This window comes from Mauremys reevesii, linkage group 12 (assembly GCF_016161935.1).
Source record: "Mauremys reevesii isolate NIE-2019 linkage group 12, ASM1616193v1, whole genome shotgun sequence".
NCBI lineage: Eukaryota > Metazoa > Chordata > Testudines > Geoemydidae > Mauremys > Mauremys reevesii.
In genome coordinates this window covers 6007939-6034000 of record NC_052634.1, presented here as the reverse complement: position 1 = coordinate 6034000, position 26062 = coordinate 6007939, and the positions used below count along the sequence as shown (strand labels likewise).

Below are 26062 nucleotides of genomic sequence, written 5' to 3'. Positions count from 1 at the left end.
CCTAGATCTAAGATCATGTTTCTCTGCTCAAGTTAAGGAGGATGATGACCTGTTTGCCCCTACACCTCAGCCCCAAACCTCAAGCTCTTTAGATACCAAAGACAGTCCAGACAGAGGACACCCACCTACCTTTGGCAACAATCTTCTGTGTACTCACCCAGCAAGAAGCCAAGATTATCTCAGAAGATAATCTCACCGTCATTTTCCTCAGTAATTGGTCAGTTTACATCAGCTACACCAAATTTGATAGAACAGTGTTATAGTCACTTTATTTAGTGGCTGCCAGGACTTCTAAATCCCACCTTCTAGATGAGAGAGTGCTTATCCGTTACCTAGAGTGGGATCATATGGACACAGATTTGAAGATGACAGGACGGTTACCTCATATGACCTGTAGTTCTCTGACCCATTAGACCCCTTTGGTACTGACCGCACCAAGACCACCCACCTCTGAGGCAGCGGGACCATCCGGTACCGTGCAAGCCAAAGACCCTAAGCGGGTGGGTTCAGTCAAAGGCACAAAAGGGAAACCTACAATCTCTGCCTCGGTACGCCAGAGCCACTGAAACATGCGGCAGCGGCGCTGAGCAGCTTGGCAGTGCTACAATCTATGGCGTCACCTCCTGCCTCCACAGTGTACAACCCTCGGCACTGACAACTGCGGTAAAGGCATCAATACCACTGACAGCACCCTGCTCAGAACTGATACTCTCCATACTGCAGCAGTTTCTCCAGCATAAAGACCTTTTAGTCTCGTCAACACCGCGGTCTCCACTCCTCGGCACCGACATTATTTCAGCATGCTTGGTACCATGCCAACTCGCTGCACGAACCAGATCAGCTCTTCCTTTATCCAGTGACAAGGATGATGATGAGGAAGGGAAAATCTACTCCTCCCATTGCTCTTCGCCTATATAGACGGCCACCAGACTGGGTCCACAAGAATAATATCAGTACCACCCAAGAGCTGAAACTCAAGGATGGTACAGACACTCCTGGATGCTGCCACCAATGTCATTCCCACCTCAGTGGCCCTACTGGGACCCAGGGGCAGCGTACCGCCAACACTACCCTAAGCCTCCCAGTCCATACAGGGAGAGGTCAAGGCATTCTCCATCGCCTTCAGTACCTCGACCCGCTGAATCCCTGGAAGAGGCAATCGAGAAAGTGGAGGAGACTTTGGATCAGAAAATCACTGCATCTGCCGGTTTTTCATTCGTCTCTCTGGATGAAACTATTATGCCCCCACCACCTATGATGGGGATGACTTTTTAAACAGTTCCAAGAACTGTTTAAGAGGATTGCAGACTCACTGGGTATACCGCTGGAAGAAGTTGCAAAGTCTCAACATAAGTGGTTGGACATCCTCCAAACTTCAGCCTCTTCCAAGATTACTCCCCCAATAAATGAGGCTCTCATGGACCCAGCCAAGACTATATGGCAAACCCCAGCAACAATTCTGCCCTCTTGCAAAAGAGCAGATTAAAAAAAAAGGTCCCTTCCAAGAAAATGGAATTTTTATTTTCACACCCAATGCCAAACTCTCTGGTGGTAGAGACCATGAATGAACGGGGCAGACAACACCACTCCAGATCCACTCCATATAACAAGGACTGGAAGAGATTGGATCTTTTTGTTGTAAAACTTACTCCTCAGTGACCTTACAGTTCAGGACTGCAAACTTTGAAACATTAATGGCCAAATACAATCACTCCAGCTATTAGAAAATGTCTGAAATTATTAAACATATACCAGAAGAAGCGTCTATAGTCTTTCTATAGCTTTTAGCTCTAGCTTCTTCTAAGTTTTTCACCTCCCACTTAAGACTTGAGGAACCTGGACGATCAAACTCTAGACTTGAAAGACTTCTTAAAAAATCTATATTACTTTTCACTATTTATACTGTATTCTTTTGCATTTCACTTAAATTGGATGGTAAAAGTAGATTAGTCAGTTTCATGTTTGTTTCTAGTATCTTTCATTTTCTGTTATTCATACAAACATGATGCCATGGCATTTTGGGTTACTGGCATTTCAGAGTAAGATTTTGATCTGAATCTACATCTTTATATATTACAGAATCTACATTTTGGGCCTAACTTCCCTGTCAACAATCTTTTTAGTAAAATTAGGCCAATTTATTTCATGATTGGTGCTTCAACTGATTTCTTATTTGAAATCTCATGCAAGAAATATGTTTAACTCAAATTACAAGCACCAGAAAATAAAACAAAAGGAAAAACCTCTTGGCATTCAAACTGAAGGCCTGATCCTGCAGCCCTGTGAAGGCAATGGGATTGCTCACATAAAGGATCCACCCTTTGATGACAGAATTATTCAACTGAATAAAAACAAAGGGCTTGATTTAGCAAAGTCTTGTTTAGCTTTAATTTCATTTTATGGGAAATAGTCTGGCACTTCCGTTTAAAATCAACTTGTGATTCATAGAATAGAGGCAAATGTTAGGGGATAAAATTAGTAGCTAGCATAAGTAAGATTCACCACAATCTCCTAAATGAATGACAAAAAAGAAAAACGAGGGAGAGGGAGGAGTGGAAAGCAGTTAAATTAGGGACTGGAGGGAAGCAAGGACAGTTACGGACAAAAGTATTGCAACTTTTAATTTTATGTTTGCCTCCTAGATATTATTGTCATTGGTACATTAGAAATACATTTGGTAGATAGGTAAGTAGATAAAAGTAACATTAGCATGTCAAAAACATTGAGTCTTTCTAATCTATCCACATATAATGTGTCCATCATAGTAGTATGCCCACAATGTGAGTCTTAGAACTCCCTATTTGAGGGGACTGGGCAAAAAGGGGACCAAATTCATGGCTTTCTAGTGTAGAAAATATAGTATTGACGTGTCCTGTCTCCTCCAGGTGTTGGGTTAAAAACCAACCAACCTTTCCATACTATTGTGTTTTTCAAAAAGAAAATTACAGGCAAAATGCACTCTGGACCTTTATCGAATTAAATAAGGACCCCGATATGGTTGGACTTTCTGAAGATCAGGCATTATGTTCTATTTGTAGAGCTATATCAAATCTTTTCGGTAATTCATGTGGGTTTTATAATTTTCTGTTAAAGATATGTGAGATACAAAGTGAGTGAGGTAATATCTTTTACTGGACCAATTTCTGTTGGTAAGAAAAGAGACAAGCTTTTGAGCTGCACAGAGCATGTCTTCATCTGTTTGTTCTTTAGCTCTGTGTAGATTGAAAGTTTGTCTTTCACCAACAGATGTTGGTTCATTAAAAGATGTTACTTCATCTACCTTGTCTCTTGAATATCCTGGGATCAACATGGCTACAACATGTTAAAATATATTTTAAAACCTAAGAAGAAAAACACATTTCTCCAAAAATAATTTACTAGAAACTGTTAATAGTTTCCATATTGTGAATAAATAAAAAGCCGGAAAATCTTGATTAAAGGAGGCTGTGCCCACAACTTACTCAGGTTGGTCTGTCTTTAACAAATTACAGTGCTCAGGTTTGTTAAAATTGTTGAGGTCCAAAATGTGACTGACACTCAAATTGTTATAACCTGCTGGAGAAAAAAATCCTAAATGACTATTTTTATTTTAAAATACAGTTTTTCAGTTTGTTTTTGGTCCTGCTACTTGTGTAATGAGCTACTGAGGGAGCATTTAAAAGATTAAGCTAGGATGATGCATAGGAAGAAAAACTGCAGTGGAATCAAGGAAGTTTTCCTTTTGGGGGTAGATTTCTTGGCAAGTTTGTGTCCTGAATTCTTAGGTGAAATCCCCTTGTTTGGGACAGCGCAGAAATTTTTATGTCAAATTTAGAGATGTAGATTTTTGTCCAGTATTTCCAAATTGAGAACAGGCTATTCTTGTGGAAAAGAACGAGGAGTACTTGTGGCACCGTAGAGTCTCTAAGGGGCTACAAGTACTCCTCGTTCTTTTTGCTGATACAGACTAACACGGTTACCACTCTGAAACTTGTGGAAAAGGTCACTCAGACAGGATCAGGGCTATAGATGTCCGAGGAAAGAAGTTTTAAGTTGTTTGTAAAATTTCCAGAAAGGTGAAACTGGGGATGTGATGGTTCTATTTCTGTACTGCACACAGTTGCATTATGGTATCCATGGAATCTCGTGATTTATCGAATTAGCCAGTCTTTCCCAAACGTGCAATGCGTTGTTTTTTCCACCATGACGACTGAGGGCAGCAAGGGCTCCAGGCTTCTTTCCTGTCCACAGACACTAATCATTTTCCAGCAAGTCAGAAGAGGAGTTAAGCAGAACAGTCCCTCAGACATGTTGGCTCAAGTGCAAACCACTTTCAGGCCAAGTCTGTTGACTCAGTTAGCATTTGGAGTTGTTAGCTTCTCATAGCTATTATTTGGGACTAAGAATCAAATCTAAGTTGTCATTTAGGCTCCAATTTTAGCAAAATACTTAAGCCTTTGGCTAACCGTCAGCACACGGTAGCCCCGTTGAAGTCAGTCACGTGACTAAATTTAAGCATCTGTGTACGTGTTTAGAGGCTTGAGATTTAAGTGACTTCCTCTGGGGGAGAAAGGCTGGAATAGCTTTATTTATGTAGTTTTTACCCTTCTCCAACTAAACTAATGTGCAATTTCTCCAACAGGTGATGGAGACCAAAAGCATGTTGTACCTTGTGACAGAATATGCCAAAAATGGAGAAATTTTCGGTAAGCAAGAGAATATTGTAATGTTAAAATATTAAATCATTTACTTCTGCAGGTTATTTCATATTACTGGATCAGTTTTTATAAAATAAAAAACACACAGCCGACCTGTGGAACTCATTGCCAGGGGATGTTGTAAAGGCCAGAAGACAGCTGGGTTCAAAAAAGAAATAAGTTCATGGAGGATCAGTCCTTCAATGGCTGTTAGCCAAGGTGGTCAGCGATGCATCCCCATGTTCTGGGTGTCTCAACTGCCAGAAGCTGGGGATGGATCACTTGATAATTGGTCTGTTCTATTCATTCCCTTTGAAGTATCGGGCACTGGCCACTTTTGGAAGACAGGATATTGGGCTAGATGGACCATTGGTCTGACCCAGTGTGGCTGTTCTTATGTAAATTGAAGCCTTGGGGACATTTATACCGTAGGGCACACTTTCTCATTTCTCTGCCAAGGAAAAGCTGTGACTCTAGTTGAAACTGTTTTCCTCATTTTATTAACTGAAATACAAAAATGTTTGTTAAACCTTACATTAAGCATTGCATTTTTAACAAAATGTAACAAAATTCTGTTCAGGAAATGTGGTGTTATTCTAGCAGAGTTGATTGTATATTAAAAAGCAATGTAGATTCATAGATTCCAAGGTTGGAGGGACTGTTGTGATCATCTAATCTGACCTCCTGTATAACACACAGTAATTCCTAGAGCCACTCTTTTTTAGAAAAACATCCGATCTTGATTTAAAAAATTACAGTGATGAAGAATCCACCATGGCCATTGGTAAATTGTTCCAATGGTGGTTGACCCTCACTGTTAAACATTTATGCCTTATTTCTAGTCTGAATTTGTTTAGTTTCAGCTTTGAGCCATTGGATCTTGTTCTACCTTTCTTTGCTAGATTGAAGAGCCTATTACTAAATAATTGTTCCCCACTTGGGTATTTCTAGACTGTAACCAAGTCACCCCTTAACTTTCTTTTTGTTAAGTTAAATAGCTTGAGCTCCTGGAGTCTGTTACTATAAGGCATGTTTTCTAATCCTTTAATCATTTTTGTGACTCTTCTCTGAACCTGCTCCAGTTTGTCAACATCCTTTAACTGTGGGCACCAGAACTGGACACAATATTTCAGAATCGGTTGAACCAGTGCCGAATACATAGTTATAATAACTTCTGTAGTCCTACTTGAGATTCTCCTGATTGCATTAGCCCTTAGCATGGGCCAGAATCTGATCTCATTTACAATGGTGCAACTCAGTTGAAGACAAAGTTATCAGATTTACACCAGTGTAATGGAGATCAGGATCTGGGTTTACGCTTACTACATAACATGCTAGATGTTCTTCTGTCACAATGAGTAGTGGCCCAAACCATATTTCAGGTAAGCTAAAGCACTCTTGTTTCTAGCCTTTTTCAGTCATCAGACTTACTTTTTTAACGTGGCTCCTATGGGGAGTGTTTATTCATAGCTGCTCGGAGTCACTGTACAATAAATTCTGGTAAGTTCAGCTAACATGAACCTGACCTTGTTTCAGTTTTGTCTTTGAGCACTGAAATTGGAGTGGGGACAAGATTTTCATAATAAATTCAAATGAAATTTGGCATTTTGCTTGTTGTGATACTTTAAAAAGAGTTGTTTTGCTTCCGTTGGTCTCTGAAGACTGTAACCATGAGGAAAGGCTGAATAAAGAAGTCACCTCGATGCATCTGAGTCCCAGGTTGTATACTCTCCAAATGATGACATCTTAGCAGAAGGAACGTGCAGACTTTCCTTTCCTTTTTGATCGTTTTAAAACTAGTAGTTAGTGAAAAACGTTGGCCCAGAAATTATTTTTATGTGTGGACTACAGTTCCAGAAGCAGAGGGCAGAGTAATTTTTAGATTCTGGGACTTAGTAGTTCTGGCTATATAGAAGGGAAGAAAGGGTAAACAAAGTAGTGGTGTCCTCTCTCCATCAGATTTGCAAGCATAATAGATAACGAGCCCGGGCTTTATGCAACAAGAGTCAAAGGTTTGCTCTCTGAAGTTACCTGAGAAAAGAAGCATTCCTCCTAAAATAAATGACCTTGTACTGCCCTCTTTATCATGAGGGAATAGTTGATATTTCACAAGATATCTCTGGGGAATCTGCTATCATTTTCCCCATTACCAATTATTGCTGCCTTTATATAGCTAGGAAAAAGACTTTGGATAGAGATTGGCCTTATGCTTTCATCCTGTAGTTTCTATTTTTCTGTTATTTTTCCGGTCTGAGGGTTTTGCTATTGAAAGAATCATATGCCGAGAGGCTCTGTCATGACGTGTGGTTATGTAGAAGGCAGTGTTTCCTCTGGCCGCACAGGCTCTTTGCTGTTCTAGCCTTGCCAGTTTTCACTGCTGGGATCAGAAAACAGTTCTGTCATATCAGAATCTTCCAATAAACAGAATTCCCTTTGCAGCAAATAAAACTGAGTGAGAACTGTGAAGTAGAATTTTGGAGTATGGAGCCTCCTGAGCAATTCTCACACAGGTATTTAGTATCTCACACATGTATCTGGCCTTTCCCTGGCAGGACATTCCAGCAAGGTGTTCTTTCCACAATGGTAGTAATAAAGAATCTCCATCATTTCATTAGGATAACAAGATGTGAAGGAAGCTTTTTCACATCTTCTGAACATTTGGAAATATTTCAAAGGGAGATGAATTCAATGTCTAACACAGATCTCTAGTTGTCTATGAACATGACCGGAGGGAGAGGATTGGGAGCTTCATTTTTAAGTTGTTATAGGATTGTGAAAAAGAAAGGGTTTCCTAAAGACACTCACATTTCTGGATATATTTGCTGTGGTTGTGAATGTCCTCATATGGGGTGAAAAAAATCAGGAATCATAGGGTGGTCTCTTAGCAGTTTGAGAGCTCAAACAATTAACAGGCAGTCAGCAGATTCCAGGCCAGTAATTAAATTACTGAGGGTTTTTGTTTCCATATCTTTGTTTGTTGATGTACTCTCTATTTGCAAGCCAAGTATGTGCTTGTGGTTTTTGCCTAAAAATGTTGATTCTCTCATTTTCAGTGGTGGCATTTTAGGTGGCTGGCACTGGACACTGAAGATGGGCCACCTTCAATCCATAGAACTTCTGGACATTTGGTTGCTAACAGCACAAGAATATTGAATAAGTGGCTGCCCATAGCACACGAAGGTCTCAGCCCCAAAACCTGATATCCGTAGCCTAACAGAGAATAAAGGTTTACATTCAATATTCCTGTATAGTGGTGGTTGGCCTGTTGCCTCACAGATGCAGTGGGGATGACTTAAGACTTGTCTACACTTTAAATGCTCCAGCGGCAGTGCTGTGGTGCTTCAGTGTAGATACTACTATACTATACTATAACCAAGTGTTATGTACACCTGGGGTTAGATTGACTTAACCGTTTGTGGATTTTGCACACCTCTGAATGACGTAGCTGGGTCAACCTAACTTTTCCGTGTAGACCAGGCCTTGGGCTTGTTAAATCCTTTCTAATTGATGAAGATTTGGGCTGTCCTAAAATGACAGATGCCTGACAATAGAGTAAGCAGAGCCCTCATTACATATTGGGTCTTTAGGGCCCTTCTGGCAGTCTTGGGTGGTAATGTAACACAGCTGTGCCTGGTTCTGGCCTTTTAGAGGTCTTCAGAGTAGTCAGTCCAAATAGGCTACTCTGGGATATCAACGTTTCAGTGTAATGAGAGTTTAGATTTGCCAGTCTGCAGGTATTAGAAAGAGCAAGGTCTATTCCTGTGCAAACAAGATGATGCTGTCACTCAGCTAGTCTGTTTCCAGTCACCTTTAAATATATCTATTGAAATAGTGCTCCCAGAGGTCTTAAAAGATTTAGCACAGTTAGAATTTAACCTTGCAGATTTTGGCATCCTTTTCTTTTGGGCTTCTGTATATTACCCTAAACTGTTGGGAATATTTGGGTATAGACTTAGTTACATTAGCAACTTTGTAGATGCAAGAGTTAATGGGTTCAGAAAGGGAATAGGGTGAGAATGAGACCTTTTCTATTTGGCTGTGCTTCCACAATAGCAGGATGGTGTATGGTCTTGGATGTGACAGGATATGATCAGCATTTAGAGTCCTGATCTGTTGGAATGGGAGAAGATACCTGGATGGAGAGGTCAGCCTGCTGGAAAAGACAGAACTACTATTTTTTGTTTGTGATTTGGAAATGTGGCTTTTCTTAAGCAGTGACTGTTGTTGAAATATAACCATGTTGTATATATCAGTCTGTGCACCTTGTCTTCCTGTAATTGGTGTGAGATTGAGTTAGTACCTAATGAACAGGGAACAGGATTGGGGAGATTTAGGATTGCAAAACATAAAGTGAATGTTTAAAGCAGGATTTCTGAGTACATGAAAATGGAATTAGATGCACCTTAGATAAGGATTTCTACATCTTCTTATAAAACTTTTTTTTTTAAATACTGTTTGGCAATCTGGGATGATGTGCCAGTATATTCTAGGGGCTGGAGTTCACATCCTTTTTAGGGTACAGCTGAAAATGTTTTGTGAGCTCCACCACAGTCCCTACTAGATATTGGTTCATATCACAAAACCAGTATATGTTTGGCATGGCTAATGGGGGCCCTGCCATAGAAAGGGTCTTGTCTGGAATAGCAAGAGGCAGGGAGAGCTGCAGGTCAGGATTTGTGTGTGTTGGTAAAGCTGCATGGAAGGCTCAGAGCTGAAATAATGAAGATGATGAATGGGGCACCAGGCCAAGACTGACGTGCACCAGCAAAGCATAGAACTTGGAACAGCACGATGTGCTGCAGGTTCTGTGTAAGAAGACAATATTACTATTAGTCTGTTTTTTAACTAAACATTAAATTTGTCTTCTGTTAGAATTGTGCAGTAGGATTTTATATTTTCCGTGCTTTTTATTTATCATGAAAATTCCAGATTAATAAACATCTCTACCCTTCTGGCAGAGGTCATGAGTTAAGGTCCCCAAACTGCATTGTGAAAGTGATCCTATTGTTTTACTGATTCTGGTTATACATCCTGCTGGATGACCATGCACTATTACACCACCCAGGAAATTCAAGTCTCATGCTTAACCCTAGTAGGTTGTATTCAGCAGTACTTAGTATCGTTCAGCACTAATATGATAGGGCAGGGATCAGCAACCTTTCAGAAGTGGTGTGCCAAATCTTCATTTATTCACTCTAATGTAAGGTTTCACATGCCAGGAATACATTTTAACATTTTTAGAAGGTCTCTTTCTATAAGTCTATAATATAGAACTAAACTATTGTTGTATGTAAAGTACATAAGGCTTTTAAAATGTTTAAGAAGCTTCATTTAAAATTAAATTAAAATGCAGAGTCCCCCAGACCGGTGGCCAGGACCCGGGCAGTGTGAGTGCCACTGAAAATCAGCTTGTGTGCTACCTTTGGTACTCGTGCCATAGGTTGCCTACCCCTGTGATAGGGGATTCTGTGCTTGTGTCAATTGGCTTTAGCTCCCAGTTCTTACCACTACCCTAACCTGCTTACTAGAAAAGCCTGTTAGTGTGATTATAAGCCATCCGAGGCCAGGTCTACACTCAAAAGTTAAGTTGACACAGCTATGTCATTCAGGGGTGTGAAAGATCCATACCCCTGAGCGATGAGTTAAGTTAACCTAACCCCTGTGTACACAGCACTAGGTCGATGGGAGAATTATTCCATTGACCTAGCTAATGCCTCTTGGGAAGGTGGATTAATTATACCAATTGGAGAAACCCTCCAGTCACTGTAGTGAGTGTGCCACTGCAGTGTTTCAAGTGTAGACAAGCTCTGCAACTTTTCATCACTTGCACCTGTGCAAACTGGATGTAAAATGGTACCATTCTGACCTGGTAGCATTTTACACCTACTTTGCACTGGAGTAAATGACTACACAAGCTGCAAGGCAATGGAGAATGAGGCTCAGTGTTTCTGAAGCTTCAGAAGGAAGAGATCAGGAGGGCAGAGGAGGGGTTTGCTGAATCTTGGAATCTGTAGCCATTGGATTTATTGAGCAATTTGTCAGATTGTCGCTCTTCAGTGTGTTTCAGAAACTTTAAAACATTTGCCTTAAAGCTTTTTGTTCAGGCCTCAGGTTGCAAGATGGGGGGGGAAAAAGGGAGACCCCAGAGTCCTGAAGCTAACCCCTTATTGCAATCCTGCAATTGCATAAATGATTCCCAGGCTCCTTTCTTGTTCTGTGCTGTCATAGCATGTACTGTGTTTGTGGGCACTATAGAAAACCTTAGAATGGATGGTAGGTAATCTGTGCCTACTACAGTAGGGTTCTCATCCAGACTGTGGCTCTGAGTATTACTAGACTATATATTAAATAATTGTCAGAGCTCTGAAGGAGTGGCAGACACATGAGACCTTACTGTGACATTACCAGCCACTTATCTTTGGGTCATTATGTCCTCAGTGACCTCTCTGTGTACACAAGTCCCCTGTGAGACCCATTCTGTACAGAGTTGAGATCTCAGCCTTCAGCAAGTAGGCTGTTGCATCAAATGCTACCTGCCTCTGTGAAGAAGGCAGAGATAAAGTTCACTCCAGTAGCAACAGACTGACTCTTTTTGCATAATAAATTAATTATAGCAGTCCCTCTGTTTTTTTAAACTAGGTTTTTACTACCAAGTGAGGTTACAGAGAGGAAACATACAGAACATAACATCAGTTAGATCTTTAAATGCATCACTTCTAAGCTATATTCGCACATTACACTTATTTATAGTACAGTGTGTTACCTCTCAAAGAATGGCCGAAAGCTGCTTTCTCTTGACTCCCATGTGTGCAGTGAGTCGCTCTGGCAGGAATGTGGTGGTCTAGCCCAGAGACTGGTTAGTTGTTCCTAAATGTTGAGAATCAGGAAAGGGGAATCTGACATAATATTCATTGTGCCATTTCCTTAAGTATATAAAGAATGTTATCCCATTTACAAACACTGTTCATCTGCTATAGGATTCTCTAACCTCAGAAATGTTTCTGGGAATCTCCAGTAAAGGAGGGGGGATTCTGCTCCTCTAACATTCTAAACAATCCCTGTGCCCTTTTTCCCCCCAAATCTTACACAGCACCACAGAGCTGTTGTGCAGTTGAGATGTGATCATTCCTGCTACACAAACTGGCTACCTACATTTTGTGATTTCATAAGGAATTTTTATTCAAAATTAGCTATATTTGATTAATCTATAAAACAGATAGTGGTGCTAGTGACAGACTTGCTGTTAGCATACATATATGGAATTTTAGAACAAGTAATTCATGTCATCTGTGTTAAGGGCCTGATTCATCTCCACTGAAATCAATGAGACACTGTACATTGACTTAATTGGGGGTTGAATGATGCCTTAAATGCTGTTTGTTTCAATAAGCCTGGACTCTTTACATAGCTAGATTGTGTTTGCTAATGGAAATTTTCTGCAATTATCATTCCTGTAATCTTCCTATAATCTTGACTATGCAGAAAGAAAGTTCATAGAACTGTGTGCATTGGGAGTGAAATTTATTCGACTCCTTACTCCTCATAGAAATTACAGTAAGTGCTGTGTGTGTCTGACAGTTAGCAGGTCTAAAAAACAGGTCTCTTGGTGTTTGTAAGAAGAATTCAGCGTTGAGATTTTTTTTATTATTGTATAAAGTTTGATCATTTTCTCAAGTTAAAATATTTATCACACGTTTACAATTTTATCTTTATAAACAGACCATTCTTGGTAATAGATTTAAAAAAAGAATATCATCTTAATATTCCCAAATGTTAGTTTAGATAGGCAGAAGATCATTTGATATTTATGTATGCCTCTTTCTCTGTCCTTATGAAGTGTCAATAACTATGGTATTTGAGCAACTAATTCATCTTGTCCTAGAGTATTTTTGTAAGTGCATCTGACTAGAGAGAGCTCGGAAGGTCTCTGCTGTTAGAATGACCTCTTATTTATGTTTGTAGTTCTGTAGTGTATTGGAGCTGTTTATCTACTTCATCCTAGGGGAATAAAACACACATTGACTCAATTTTTTTTGTTGTAAATATATTCCAGGTAGTTAACTGAGTAACATGCTTAAAAAAACCCTGACACTGCCTGGAGCCTGCTGAGCAGGCAGCCCCTTTACTCTGCCCCCAGGTGACATTGTTAGGGCCAAGAAGGCTGTGTGTGAAACCCCAGCCATCTCTAAATCCTCCCCTACCATGCTTCCTGAATCCTGCTTTTAGACTTGTAGGTAATTAAATTGTTTATTTCATTGTTTTGGTGATTTTTCTTTCTTTCTTGGACACAGGGAAATGTAGGTGATTAGGAACATTTCAGGTGAAATTCGGGCCTTAGTTGGTTGACTGTCAGGAGTTTCTTTGGATTTAGAAGTCTACCTCTATACCCAGCATGTCCCAGGATTTATGGACTCAGATTTTGGAATTAAAAAATGCATTCAGTTTAAGAAGGCCATGTAGCCCCAACAACCAAGAATAGAGCTTAATTAGAATATCTCTTGGAAGCATTGAGATCATATGCTGATGGATTATTATTATAAGAAACTAAATAGATGTATATTTTCCATGGAATTCCTATGACATCTAAGGGGACATTGAGAGTAAGTGTTTCCTTGCATTTTTCTGTTTCCCTCATAATCTCCCTGTGCATCTTCTGTATTGGAGACAGTCTGTTGTGCAGATAGCTCAGGTTCACATACAATTTTTAGTTCTAACCCCGAGATTTCTCTGAAAGAAGTCTTTGCAGTGATTCTGGGATCAGAATTAAAGTTATATACTTTAGGGGTTTGGTATTTTTGTTTTTCTCCCATTAGTTTTGAACTTTTAATAAAAAAATATTCACTATTGATTCACTAAAGATTCTGCTGTTTTGCCCGCAGTTGCAACAGCTTAACCATTTTCTATTATTGCCATTTCCATAGACCCATTTACTGGTCAGGAGAGATTGATGTATGTGTAAGGGGGAAAAAAAGAGGTGGTGATCTTTAGAAATGAGCACAGATCAAAGAATACCTGTTTCCTCGTGTGGCCAAGGCTACCTAAGCGTATAGAAAGAAACCAATAGGCTGTTTTTTTCCATGGTGATGGTTGTCTCTGAGTTTTTAATGTCTGTCATATTTCCTGCAAAATTGTGACTCTACAAAGATGATCTGTATTTTTATTACAGTGAAACAAAGGCTTTTTTGGTCTACTAGATATATATTAAAGGATTTGTAAAGTGTTAGAGGCCTTTAACACTCAATTTATCTGATTCTCCATAACCTAACTTGTGAATTGTCTATCGCTGTTTTTTCTTAGGGTATGTCTACACTACAAAATTATGTCGACCTAAGTTACGTCGACAATCAGCCATCATAGTAATTACATCGCTTGTGTCAGTGGTGCACATCCGCACCAGAAGCACTTGTACTGATGTAACTGTCAGTGTGGGACATTGTGGGATGTTTCTGAAAGCCAGCAACAGTCAATGTAAGCAACACAGTATCTGCACTGACACTGCGTTGACCTAACTACGTCGACGTAAGTGCTACGCCTCTCACAGAGGTGGAGTTATTAAGTCGGTATAGTGGGTGAGTTACATTGGCGGGAACAACATTTTATTGTTGATGCTTACAGAGTTAGATCACTTTAAGTTGCCTTGTGTCAATCTAATGCTGTAGCGTGGACCAGGGCTTATTGCAGTAAAGTAATAGAATTATGCCTTTAAATGCATTATTGAAGGTTTAATATTGTTTACGTTTATAAAGTTTTGTTTCCTTAGCTCAACTTTTTTGAGTAATTATGCCTTAGAAGTTATTGAGGCCTTCTATTGGGTGATGTAATTTTTCAGTGGTGATTGGAATTTCTATATGGAATGTTTTTTTCTCTTACTCGGAATATTTTTGTTGTAGTTTTGGTGACTACTTTTTTTTGTCACAGAAACATGTTGAGATTTCAGAGGGAGAAAGAAAATGGTTCCCTGCTGTTAGTTCTGTAGGTTGCCTGACACACAAAAATCCACTATACTGATAAGTTGCTATGTAAGAGAGTGGTTTATTTACTAATGACCAAAAAAAAAAAAAAACTAGTACCAAAAACTTTGTTCTGTGTTTGTACAGCACCTAGTACCATGTTGTCTTGGTCCATGACTGTGGCTCCTAGGCACTACCTCAGAACAGATTCATAATTGAAGGAACAAAGAGAGGAAGATTACCATAGTGTTTAAGACCACTAAGAAATAGAACAGAAATGAGATCAAAGGTGAAGAAAAAATATTAAAACTAACTTCAGATCTAGAAAGTTCCTTGCTCATTATGGTTCGTTGGTTGAGCTGTCATTGTAGATGTTCTGAATAGAATGGGGTATTTCCTAACAATGGTATTTTTGCTTTGTTGTTAACGTCATACCTTATATTCAACACCTAGGCATTTGCAGTCTTTACATTCTCTTTCAGTCACGATAATGCAGTTGGGGATGGTGAGGGCAGCTCCACTGAAGCAGAACTTTTGTCAGTTGACAGCACCAACAAGAAAAAAATTCACCCAGAAGCAATTAGAATAAAGTTCAGCTATGATGTTGAGAACCTTGATGATTAGAGAATGGAGGAGTCAGAGGCTGAATGATTTTACCTTCTCTTGTGCTTAGCAGTTTCTGGTTTGGCTGAGCCTGAACTCACTAAAATTTACTAAGTCCATTCCAGTTGTCTGGGCTGTATTCTCTTTTCACCTTTAAATCCTTATCATTAGACTGCATGTGTCAGTGCCAGGGTGTCATGTGTCCAGAAGAACTCTTATGTAAGAGCAAAGAGAAAAAAAACAAGGCTGTTGTTTACACAAAAATCATCAGAGAAAATCAAATCAGATCTTTTCAGGTGAAAGCTTTTCCTTCTTTCTACCAAATGCTTTATTGGCTTGTATTAAACTCGCTTCTTCTAGACTAATAGCTTGTGAAATAAATCCTGCCTTTTTCATGGTCTTGGATTACACACTAGCACATAGTGGAGTGCTCTTTTGGTGCTCAGAATCTTGCAGGTTTCTAGCACTTAGCCATGTCCACCAGTTTATGGACATATAAACATTATCCTTTTGGAGTCCCATTTTTTTAATCTGACTTGTCTTTTTTGTTCATGCTCTCTGCTCCTCACAACTTGACTGCACCAAAGCAGAGATTGAGTGGGTCTTTCAGACAAGAACAGATTCCTTCAAAACTTTGTACTGCGGAATCAGTAACAAAATAACTTTTAATTACTTTGTTTTACAAATCAGATTTTGTTGAAGAACCTTTAATTCCAACTCTTGAATGAAGTAGTATAAACTAAAGAAAATTCTTTAACTTGTCAGGAGCTGGCAGCTAGTAAGCATTCCCTTGTTCATTGTTTATCCGTATTGCGAATTCTCAGTATGAACATCCATTGGGTGCATCTCATTGAGATGCTTGGCAACTCAGCTCAAAACATATTGCGTAGTATTATACATTAGCTCATGGAGAGGATGATCTGATCTTATCTTTGGCCTGAAGTGAGTCTCCCGACTCTTCTCCACAGACATCCAGGATTTTGCACACTTAGCGGCAGTTGTGAATACAGCTTCTGCCTGTTATGGTCTCCGCTGGAGGAATTCCTTCCAGAGCAAAATCTAGTCAGTTTAAGTGGTGGTACATTTTATAAGCTGGTAAGAGATAAACAGACTCAAGAAAGTCTTAAAAAAAAAAATGATTTATGAGTAGGGAAAAGGCTTCAAGTATGTTTAATGTTTTACAGACCTACAAACTGGGTTTTCAGCGACCACTTCTGCTGCATATTTGAGGTATTTTTACAGCTGCCTCTTTCCAACCCTCCACCAAATTCTGTGCCTGAAACTGAAGTTTCTAGGAATGCAGATATTTTCCCATCAACTGTTAATTACAGTGAAGCTGTTTTATAGGGACTGATTCACTAGTTCTGTTCATCAATGACCAATTGTTCTGTTTTGTATTTCAAGAATTCAGACTCTTGAAGCTAAAGCTGATTATTCAACCTAAAAATAAGCTAACCATTGAGCAGGGGGTGGGGTTGAGGAATGTTTTTGAGGTCAGTGTTATGTGGTTGGCTGCACTACTGCTAATGTAGCTCAACCAGTCTTGATTGTTGTGGTCTGTCTTAGGTATTCCCCACTACTAGAAAGGTTCATTGCATAGTTCAGGGGCCGCAAATGTGACCAAATCTCGTAGGATATTGAGACTGGCTAATTCTGTGATTTATGTCCAAGTTGGCGTATAAATCCTACTGCATTAATCACTGTTGACAGGAACGTGATGCTTTTGGCCAAGGTTTAGTAGAACAGATTGTCATCCTTTCCCTCAGAAACTCTCGCACATAGTCGGCAGCTAGATTTTGTGTAGGGCTTTTTTCTCAAACAAATAGCAATAGCATTGTAGTTACTGTACCATTTTATTAATCTATCCTAAAGTATCAGCAAATTAAGGGCATTCAAACCCTCAGCCCTTCTGCCTGTCTCTTGTGCTAGTAGATCTTCTTGCCTTATACCAGTATATTACCCCTTTGTAATAAATTAAGAAATGACAAAGGAAAATATCTTATTGAAATATTCCTAAGGGCTAGGATTTTCAAAGGTGCCTATGAATGGTAGGTGCCTTGGGAGTTAGGCACTATACTATACTTCCTTAGTCTCCTTTGAAAATCCCAGCTGAAGAGCACATATAAAAGGGGGGGGGGGTATTTTTCACACACACACACACACACACACACACACACACACACACACACACACACACACACACACACACACACACACACACACACACACACCCACCACTTTTCAGACCTATGCCTAAGGCTGTCTCTACACAAGGAGAGTTTTACCAGTATTCCCATGCAGGTATTCTTGTACTGGTAGTGTTCTTCTAGTATGGATGCAGCTATACTGGCAAGGCTGTGCTTTGTACCAGTGTAGTAAACACCACCCCCACAAGCAAAACAAGCTATACAAGTGTCATTGTGCCTTAGTGGATCACAACTGAGAATACCAAATTCAGGACAAACTGCTGAAAAATAGGGCAGACACCTCCCACCCCTCCAAAGCTGGTGGTTATTCTCCCATAAGATATACCAAACCAGAGACAAAAGTAAATTTGTTTCACCACACCGATAAGAAGTCAGAAAAGCAGTCTCCTTGTATCACCACCAAAAACATCAGGCTTAATGATGAGTAGTTATTTACACCAGTTTCATCAACCAAAAGGTTATTCTGATCCCAAAGAACCAGCCACATACCCAGGTCCATATATAACTCAGATCTTACCCAATAATCATGCTATTGCCTTTACTATCTAATATCTAAAGGTTTATAAAAAGAAAGGAAGGTGAGCGTTAAAATTGGCTGAAGGAATCAAATACATACAATAATTGCAAACGTCTTGGTTCAGGCTTGTCGCAGTGATGGAATAAACTGCTGGCTTGTTAAGTCTCTGATTGCTTTTAAATCATTGGAAGGTCCTCAGTCCTTTGGTTAGAATGCTCCCATTAGTATAAGTCCAGAGGTTGGAGCAGAAAAGAGGCAAAATGGAGATGTTTCCAGGGCCTTTTATAGCTTCTGCCAAGTGGAAGGAACCCATTGTTTTCAAACAAAGCCCTCCGCTCAGCTTATGGAAAAATACAGGTAACAAGATGGATTTTGGAGTCACATAGGCAAGTCACATGTCTATGCCTGCTTCGCTTAGTCATAGCAGAGTTAGAATGTTCACATGAAAGTCTATCAGGTGTGGATGGGCGTCGTCCATGGTCCATTGTGAGTTAAGTGTACCTTGATGGGCCATTTAACTTGAATAGTCCCTTCAGGATGTGTGCAGGCTAAATACCTTGTGGGTATTACCACATGAGCAAACATTTGAAATACAGGTACATAGTTAATATTCATAACTTCAGATAACAAAAATGATACATGCATACAAATAGCATAATCAAACTTTTCTATTGAGACCGTACTTGACACATGTATAAGATTTGTTGCAATCATATATCAGTGGTAGCAACAATGATCTACATGGTCATGTTTCAATCATATAATGTCACAACCAGTAAAAGCACAATTTTGCTGGATTAGCTGTATCTACACTAGGGGCTTCTGCTGGCACAGCTTATGTCGGTTAGGATCACATCCTTTCACAGTCCTGACCGATGTAGCTATGCCAGCAGAATTCTATTGTGTAGATACAGTCAGAAAGACAGGTGTTCACATTGTCGTCTTGCCCCTAGTAGGGGGTCCCTCCAGGTTTTTGTTAAAGCACAGTGGTATGTTCTTTGGTAGCCTCATCTATACTATGAGGAAAATAGAAAGGTGCATAAACTCTGGCAAATGAAGTTTAAAAATATAATTAGGAAGGCCAAAAAAGAATTTTAAGAACAGCTAGCCCGAAGACTCAAAAAGTAATAGCAACAAAAATTTTAAGTACATCAGAAGCAGGAATCCTGCTAAAAAACCAGTGGGGCCACTGGACAATCAAAATGCTTAAGCAGTACTCAGGAACAATAAGGCCATTGCAGAGAAACTAAATTAATTATTTGCATCAGTCTTCACGGTTCAGGATGTGAGGGAAATTTCCAAACCTGAGCCATTCTTTTTAGGTGACAAATCTGAGGAACTGTCCCAGATTGAGGTATCATCAGAGGAGGTTTTGGAACACATTGATAAACTAAACAGTAATAAGTCACCAGGACCAGATGGTATTCACCCAAGAGTTCTGAAGGAACTTAAATGTGAAATTGCAGGAGTACTAACTGTCATCTGTAACCTATCATTTAAATCAGCTTCTGTACCAAATGACTGGAGAATAGCTCATGTGATGCCAATTTTTAAAAAGGGCTCCAGAGGCAACCCTGGCAATTACTGGCTGGTAAGCCTGACTTCAGTACTGGGCAGACTGGTTGAAACTATCATAAAGAACAAAATTGTCAGATACATGGATGAACATAATTTGTTGGGGAATAGTCAGCATGGTTTTTGTAAAGGGAAATCATGTCTCACCAATCTACTAGCATTCTTTGAGGGGGTCAACAAGCATGTGAACAAGGGGGATCCAAGGGATGCAATGTATTTAGATTTTCAGAACGCCTTTGACAAGGTCCCTCACCAAAGGCTCTTAAGCAAAGTAAGCTGTCATGGGATAAAAGGGTAGGTTCTTTCGTGGATTGGTAACTGGTTAAAAGATAGGAAACAAAGGGTAAGAATAAATGGTCAGTTTTCAGAATGGAGAGAGGTAACTAATGGTGTCCCCCAATGGTCTATACTGGGCCCAGTCCTATTCAACATATTTATAAATGATCTGGAAATAGGGGTAAACAACGAGGGGGCAAATTTTGCAGATGATACAAAGCTACTCAAGGTAGTTAAGTCCCAAGCAAACTGCAAAGAGCTACAAAAGGATCTCTCAAAAACTGGGTGACTGGGCAACAAAATGGCAGATGAAATTCAGTGTTGATAAATGCAAAGTAATGCACATTGGAAAACATAATCCCAACTATACATATAAAATGATGGGGTCTAAATTAGCTGTTACCATTCAAGAAAGAGATGTTGGAGTTATTGTGGATAGTTCTCTGAAAACATCCTCTCAGTGTGCAGCGCCAGTCAAAAAAAGCTAACAATGTTGGGAATCATTAAGAAAGGCATAGATAATAAGACAGAAAATGTCATATTGCCTCTCTCTAAATCCATGGTACACCCACATCTTGAATACTGCATGTAGATGTGCTTGCCCCATCTCAAAAAAGACTTGGAAAAGGTTCAGAAAACGGCAACAAAAATGATTAGGGGTATGGAACGGCTGCCTTATGAGGAGAGATTAATAAGACTGGGACTTTTCAGCTTGGAAAAGAGACGACTAAGGGGGGATACGATAGAGATCTATAAAATCGTGACTGGTGTGGAGAAAGTAAATAAAGAAGTGTTATTTACTCCTTCTCGTAACACAAGAATTAGGGGCCATCAAATGAAATTCATAGGCAGCAGGTTTTCAACAAACCAAAGGAAGTATTTTTTTTCATACAAACGCACAGTCAACCTGCACAACTCCTTGCCAGAGGATGTTGCGAAGGCCAAGACTATAACAGGGTTCAAAAAAGAACTAGATAAATTCATGGAGGATATGTCCATCAGTGGCTATTAGCCAGGATGGGCAGGGATTGTCCTTAGCCTCTGTTTGCCAGAAGCTGGGAATGGGTGATGGGATGGATCACTTGATAATTACCTGTTCTCTTCATTCCCTCTGGGGCACCTGGCATTGGCCACTGTCAGAAGACAGGATACTGGGCTAGATGGACCTTAGGTCTGACCCAGTATGGCTGTCCTTATGGCTGTTCTGTGGTAAATTAGATTATGCTGTCCCCAAGGGCTGTTGATCCAACACCTCTCACCTGTACTCTTGCCAAAACAAAAACAAACAAGCCAAAAAACACCTATTGCATCAGTGCAGCCAGTGTTTATATTTCTCTAAAGTGACTCCTTGGCTCTGAAATAATCGTGTGACATGACCGGGTACCTGCACTTTTTATTGAGTAACATACTACTGAATTTGGACAGACTAATAAACATATGGAAAATATTTCCCCAAACGAAGCAGTAAAAAACTAGGAGTAGAAGTAGAAACTAAATTTCTAAAATATAAATAGTGAAATACTCTTGAGTCATGAATATGCAAATAAAAGAGAAGAGACTGTGACATCAGTAGCCCAGTGACCTTTATTTTTCTGAGCACTCCTATTTTAGATCATTAGAAAAACCTGGTAATTTATGCACAACTAAATCAGACTGACCTAAATTCTGTTCCCGATCTTGTGCTACTCACCAGGGAAACCCAGGTAAAGTTGTATTGTCCTGAAATTGAGGTTTGCTGGGAATAAGAGAGCCTGTTGTGTACGATCCCTTTAGCCTACAGATGACTAGACAGTAATGTGCAGATATTAGAGCCCTTGAGCATCTGCTTTAACAGAAACAGAGCAGACATATTCTCCATTCTTTAAAATATTCTAGATGACAATAAGTAAACTATAAAGAATTAAGTCAAAGGTGATGAGCTCATTCATACTATAAATTCATTATTCTTACCTTTTAATCCAAAATTGGATCTTCCTAAAATACATAGAGACATTTCTTCAATATATTTTGACCTGAAATAAGTGTACAATGAATTCCTAATCTCACAAGGCAGACTTTGAATAATAGTAAACTTCTGATGAGGGACTGTAACATTAACAAATTAACATAAATAGCTGACTTCTGTTCATTTCTTCACTTACAGTATTTCTTAGGCTCTACGCAGTTAGTCATAGCCAGTCTTCTGTATGTAGCAGAGATTAAATATATCAGTGATATATCAGTGGGTCTTACCCTTTATCATATAAATCTTTGCACACAGTGTTCTGATCTGGGTGTAAGTAAGTGGTCTGCAGATTTAGCTAGAGAAAAATCATAGAATCTAGAATCATAGAAATGTCTCCTGAATTCTTAAGTCGTTCCTGTTCCATATTAACATAAGAAGGCAGAAAATTAATAAGAGATTACTTCACTACCAGACACTTTCTCAAATCTACCTGGCTCCTTCACATGTGCACACAAGAAAAACCATATGAAGGCTAGCATGATAAATGAAACAAAACATTAACTACTGGCTTCTCCTGACTTTGTTTCTATTAGATCACATGCTTTGAAATAAATCTTACTCTTTTCCAAACCCTGCCATTATTTTACTCATCCAAATAAGGAATGTGCTGCTGAAACAGGACAGGAAGCCGCCTCAGTTCTAAGTGAAAGGCCTATTTATTCCAGCTATTGTTCTTGTCAAATCTAAGGTGGCTTCCAGTTTTTACTGAACTACACAAAGAAACAGTGAAACAACAACAACAAAAACCTAACCAAATGAAAGCAACAAAGAATCCTGTGGCCTTATACTAACTAACAGTTCTGCAGCAGCAGAGCTTGTGTGTGAATACCCACTTCTTCGGATGCAAGACTTTTAAGAAAGCTCTGTGTAGCTTGAAAGCTTGTCTCTTTTGCCAACAGAAGTTGGTCCAATAAAAGAAATTACCTCACCTACCTTGTTTCTCTACTATCTTGGGACCAACACAGCAACAACACTTCAAATAACCAAATGATGTGAAGTGGGGGGTGAAATTTGTCCAAGATACAAGTTTAAAATAACAGTGTATAGATCTCTAGGCTGTTGTATACTGCTGCTGCCCATTATTGTAGTATCTCAGCAGGGTGTGGTGTACTTACAGGACAGAAGTGAAGTTCCCCATGTCTCCACTTTACAAGTTCACAAATTGGTGAAATAAGGGGAGAAGAAGATGCCAATATAATACTATTACCTGAGTGGAGTAGTAACCAAACTTATTGAGACCATAGGAAGAGAAGGGCCTCTGATATGCTTTTAATGTTAACCTGTAGGATGATTTAAATCTAGCTATCTTTTAAAATCTAGTATTCCTACCCAGAAAAACCTCTCAGCCTTCTGCACTGTTCTCTGATCTCTGTCCTTTCCTACTGAATTGCTTGGGACACTGAGTAATTCCCTCTTTCTTATGTTTAATATGTTAGACTGTTGACTGTGAGCAAGGTCTGTTTGTTCCCCTGATTTTTAAAGCACCTGTCACACCATGGTCTTTTCACAACGGGTTTCTGTAAATCAATTTTCCAGAGAGCCCAGTGAGGCGTTCATCAAAAATGTGACTGTCTTCCATTAAGTATTATGAATCTATCTTTCTTTGTTCTTTTCAAGCTGTGTAATGACACAGTCTAGGTTAAGTTCCTTGTAAGAACATCCTTTGTGGTCAGAGTCCCTGGGTATCTTAAAGGAGCTCTGCAACTCTGAGCTATTCTAAATACTGTGGAAACAATAATCCATACTAGAAAACTTGCATTGTATGAAGACTTTATACCTTGTGCAGACAGATGTCTTTGACAGCTATAGAAATACTCTGTGGGTGGATAGAATGCTGAGTTTTCATAGACTCATAGAAGATTAGGGTTGGAAGAGACCTCAGGAGGTCATCTAGTCCAACTCCCTGCTCAAAGCAGGACCAACCCCAACTAAATCATCCCAGCCAGGGCTTTGTCACGCCGGGCCTTAAAAGCCTCTAAGGATGGAGATTCCACCACCTCCGTAGGTAACATTCCAGTGCTTCACCACCCTCCTAATGAAATAGTGTTTCCTAATATCCAACCTAGACTTCCCCCACTGCAACTTGAGACCATTGCTCCTTGTTCTGTCATCTGCCACCAGAGAACAGCTGAGCTCCATCCACTTTGAAACCCCCTTTCAGGTAGTTGAAGGCTGCTACCAAATCCCCCCTCACTCTTCTGCAGACTAAACAAGCCCAGTTCCCTCAGCCTCTCCTAGTAAGTCATGTGCCCCAGCCCCCTGAACATTTTCGTTGCCCTCCGCTGGACTCTTTCCAGCTTGTCCCCATCCTTTCTGTAGTGGGGGGCGCAAAACTGGATGCAGTACTCCAGACGTGGCCTCACCAGTGCCAAATAGAGGAGAATAATCACTTCCCTCGATCTGCTGGCAATGCTCCTACTAATGCAGTCCAATATGCCATCAGCCTTCTTGGCAACAAGGGCACATTGCTGACTCATATCCAGCTTCTCATCCACTGTAATCCCCAGGTCCTTTTCTGCAGTTTTGGTTTATACAGTACACTATATGCACAGTATTAATATGTTCTTAGAGTAAGGGAGTTGACACTGGTTCTGGAAGAGAAGTTTAATCAACGTTTTTTTTTAATATACCAGTTACTAATTTTCCAGTGATGGTACTTATTATTATTTGGAAGATTGTAGTAGAGCCTGTAGCTCTTTCCAAACTCAAAGAAAGCCACAATGCCTGCCATGAAGAGGTGTAGAATGAGTAATTGAAATACAGATTGAGGGAATTGCCCTTTGTCAAGATGGAACATACTTGCTTTCCTAGACCTGGCAACTTGACAGTTTGGTTTGCTTTACCCAGTGTGCGTCAATGAACTTCAGTGTTTTGACCCTGTACCTTACAGTATTCCTAATAAACAAGTCATCAGCTCGTCCTAGAGAGAAGCCACGGTTTAAATTATTATCTTCCAGACAGTCCATCCAAATCTCTTCACAGCAGGTTCCAGCTGTTGCAGGAAAACGTCTGTGGTGAGTTTCAGCTGTCTTGAAATGGTCACCATGACCCCAGTTGCTGGTATCCCTCAAATCCTGACCAGTCCTACTTGAAAATTACTTATCACACCCAGCATTTCTACAGACACTGAGAATTTTAACCGTGATAAGCTATGGTACTTTACACTCATTGGAGATGGAAGGAAACATCCATCAGTATAAATGGACAAACTGGTTTCTATCATATGTTAAATAAATATGTATATGTATATAATGTATGTATTGGGCCAGATTGGGGTGCAAAGGTAAATATATCTTTAATGCTAGCTTTAGCACTGGAATCTTTAACAAAATTCCAATAGGAATGAGTTGGGATGAAAGTAATTTTCATCCTTTGTGAGATGAGGAGTTTTTCTCTAGCCAGCAGGACAGAGCCAAAACTTCACTGCCGTGTCCTTGTGCATCTGAGTTCCCAGCTGCCACTTAACTCAGTCCACTAGATAGCACAAGGTCAGTAAGCCCTCCAGGGATTGGCACGTCATGCTCACTTTTTCTGGTTCATATATTTAAAGGTCCCATGATTAGAAAGGAGCTTAATATTTCATGTTCCTCTTCCTGAAGCCCTGTATTTAATATACGCAAATACCCATTTATTTTGAATAGATCTTGTAATGAGATTGTTTGGAATGCAAGTGGCTATTGAGCTCTCTAGTGGGCGTATTCTTCCATCTTATCCACAGTGCAGAAGCTGTGCAGTGATTGAGCCAAGGTGATCCAGGAGGTCACGGAAGTAGTTTCTTCTCCAACAGCGTAATGGCATTCCTATTACAAAAGACTTCTAGAGAGTAGATTATGAGTTGGGGAAGATGTGATTAGGAGGGCACAATTAATCCATTAAATCCAGATGAAAAGACGTATGACGTTTGCCCTGTGCTCCTGAAACCTGATCCGAAGCCCACTGACATCAGTGGAAAGACTCTCATTGATTTTTGACAGCCTTTTGATCAGGTTCTTAGTGAGCACTTTGGAAGATCAATATCTTGTGGTGCTGTTAATTTTCATTTTAGATTTTTTACCCAGGTGTGGCTAGATCTCTTGACAAAGGTCAGTCTTTAAATGAGAGTAATTTTATTGAATTATAGTAGAAAAAATGACTACTTTTCCGTTTGCTTTCCACACTCATTGTCCCAGAGCAGCCAGGAATATTTTTTTTCAATGTTTTTAAATGTATGGGGCAAAAATCTTGCATCAGATTTCAGCCTGAATTTGGCATTT

The 26062-nt window shown here is 39.8% G+C and overlaps 1 protein-coding gene across 2 annotated transcripts in view; it reads left to right on the top strand.

Annotated features, from left to right (window-relative positions):
• The window catches only part of SIK2 (salt inducible kinase 2), a 108265-nt gene that overhangs the window by 16318 nt on the left and 65885 nt on the right, over positions 1-26062 (top strand). For both annotated transcript variants that reach the window (XM_039496390.1, XM_039496389.1), the window contains exon 3: positions 4622-4685. In XM_039496390.1, the coding sequence (XP_039352324.1) occupies positions 4622-4685 (64 nt within the window). The remainder of the gene's footprint in view (positions 1-4621; positions 4686-26062) is intronic.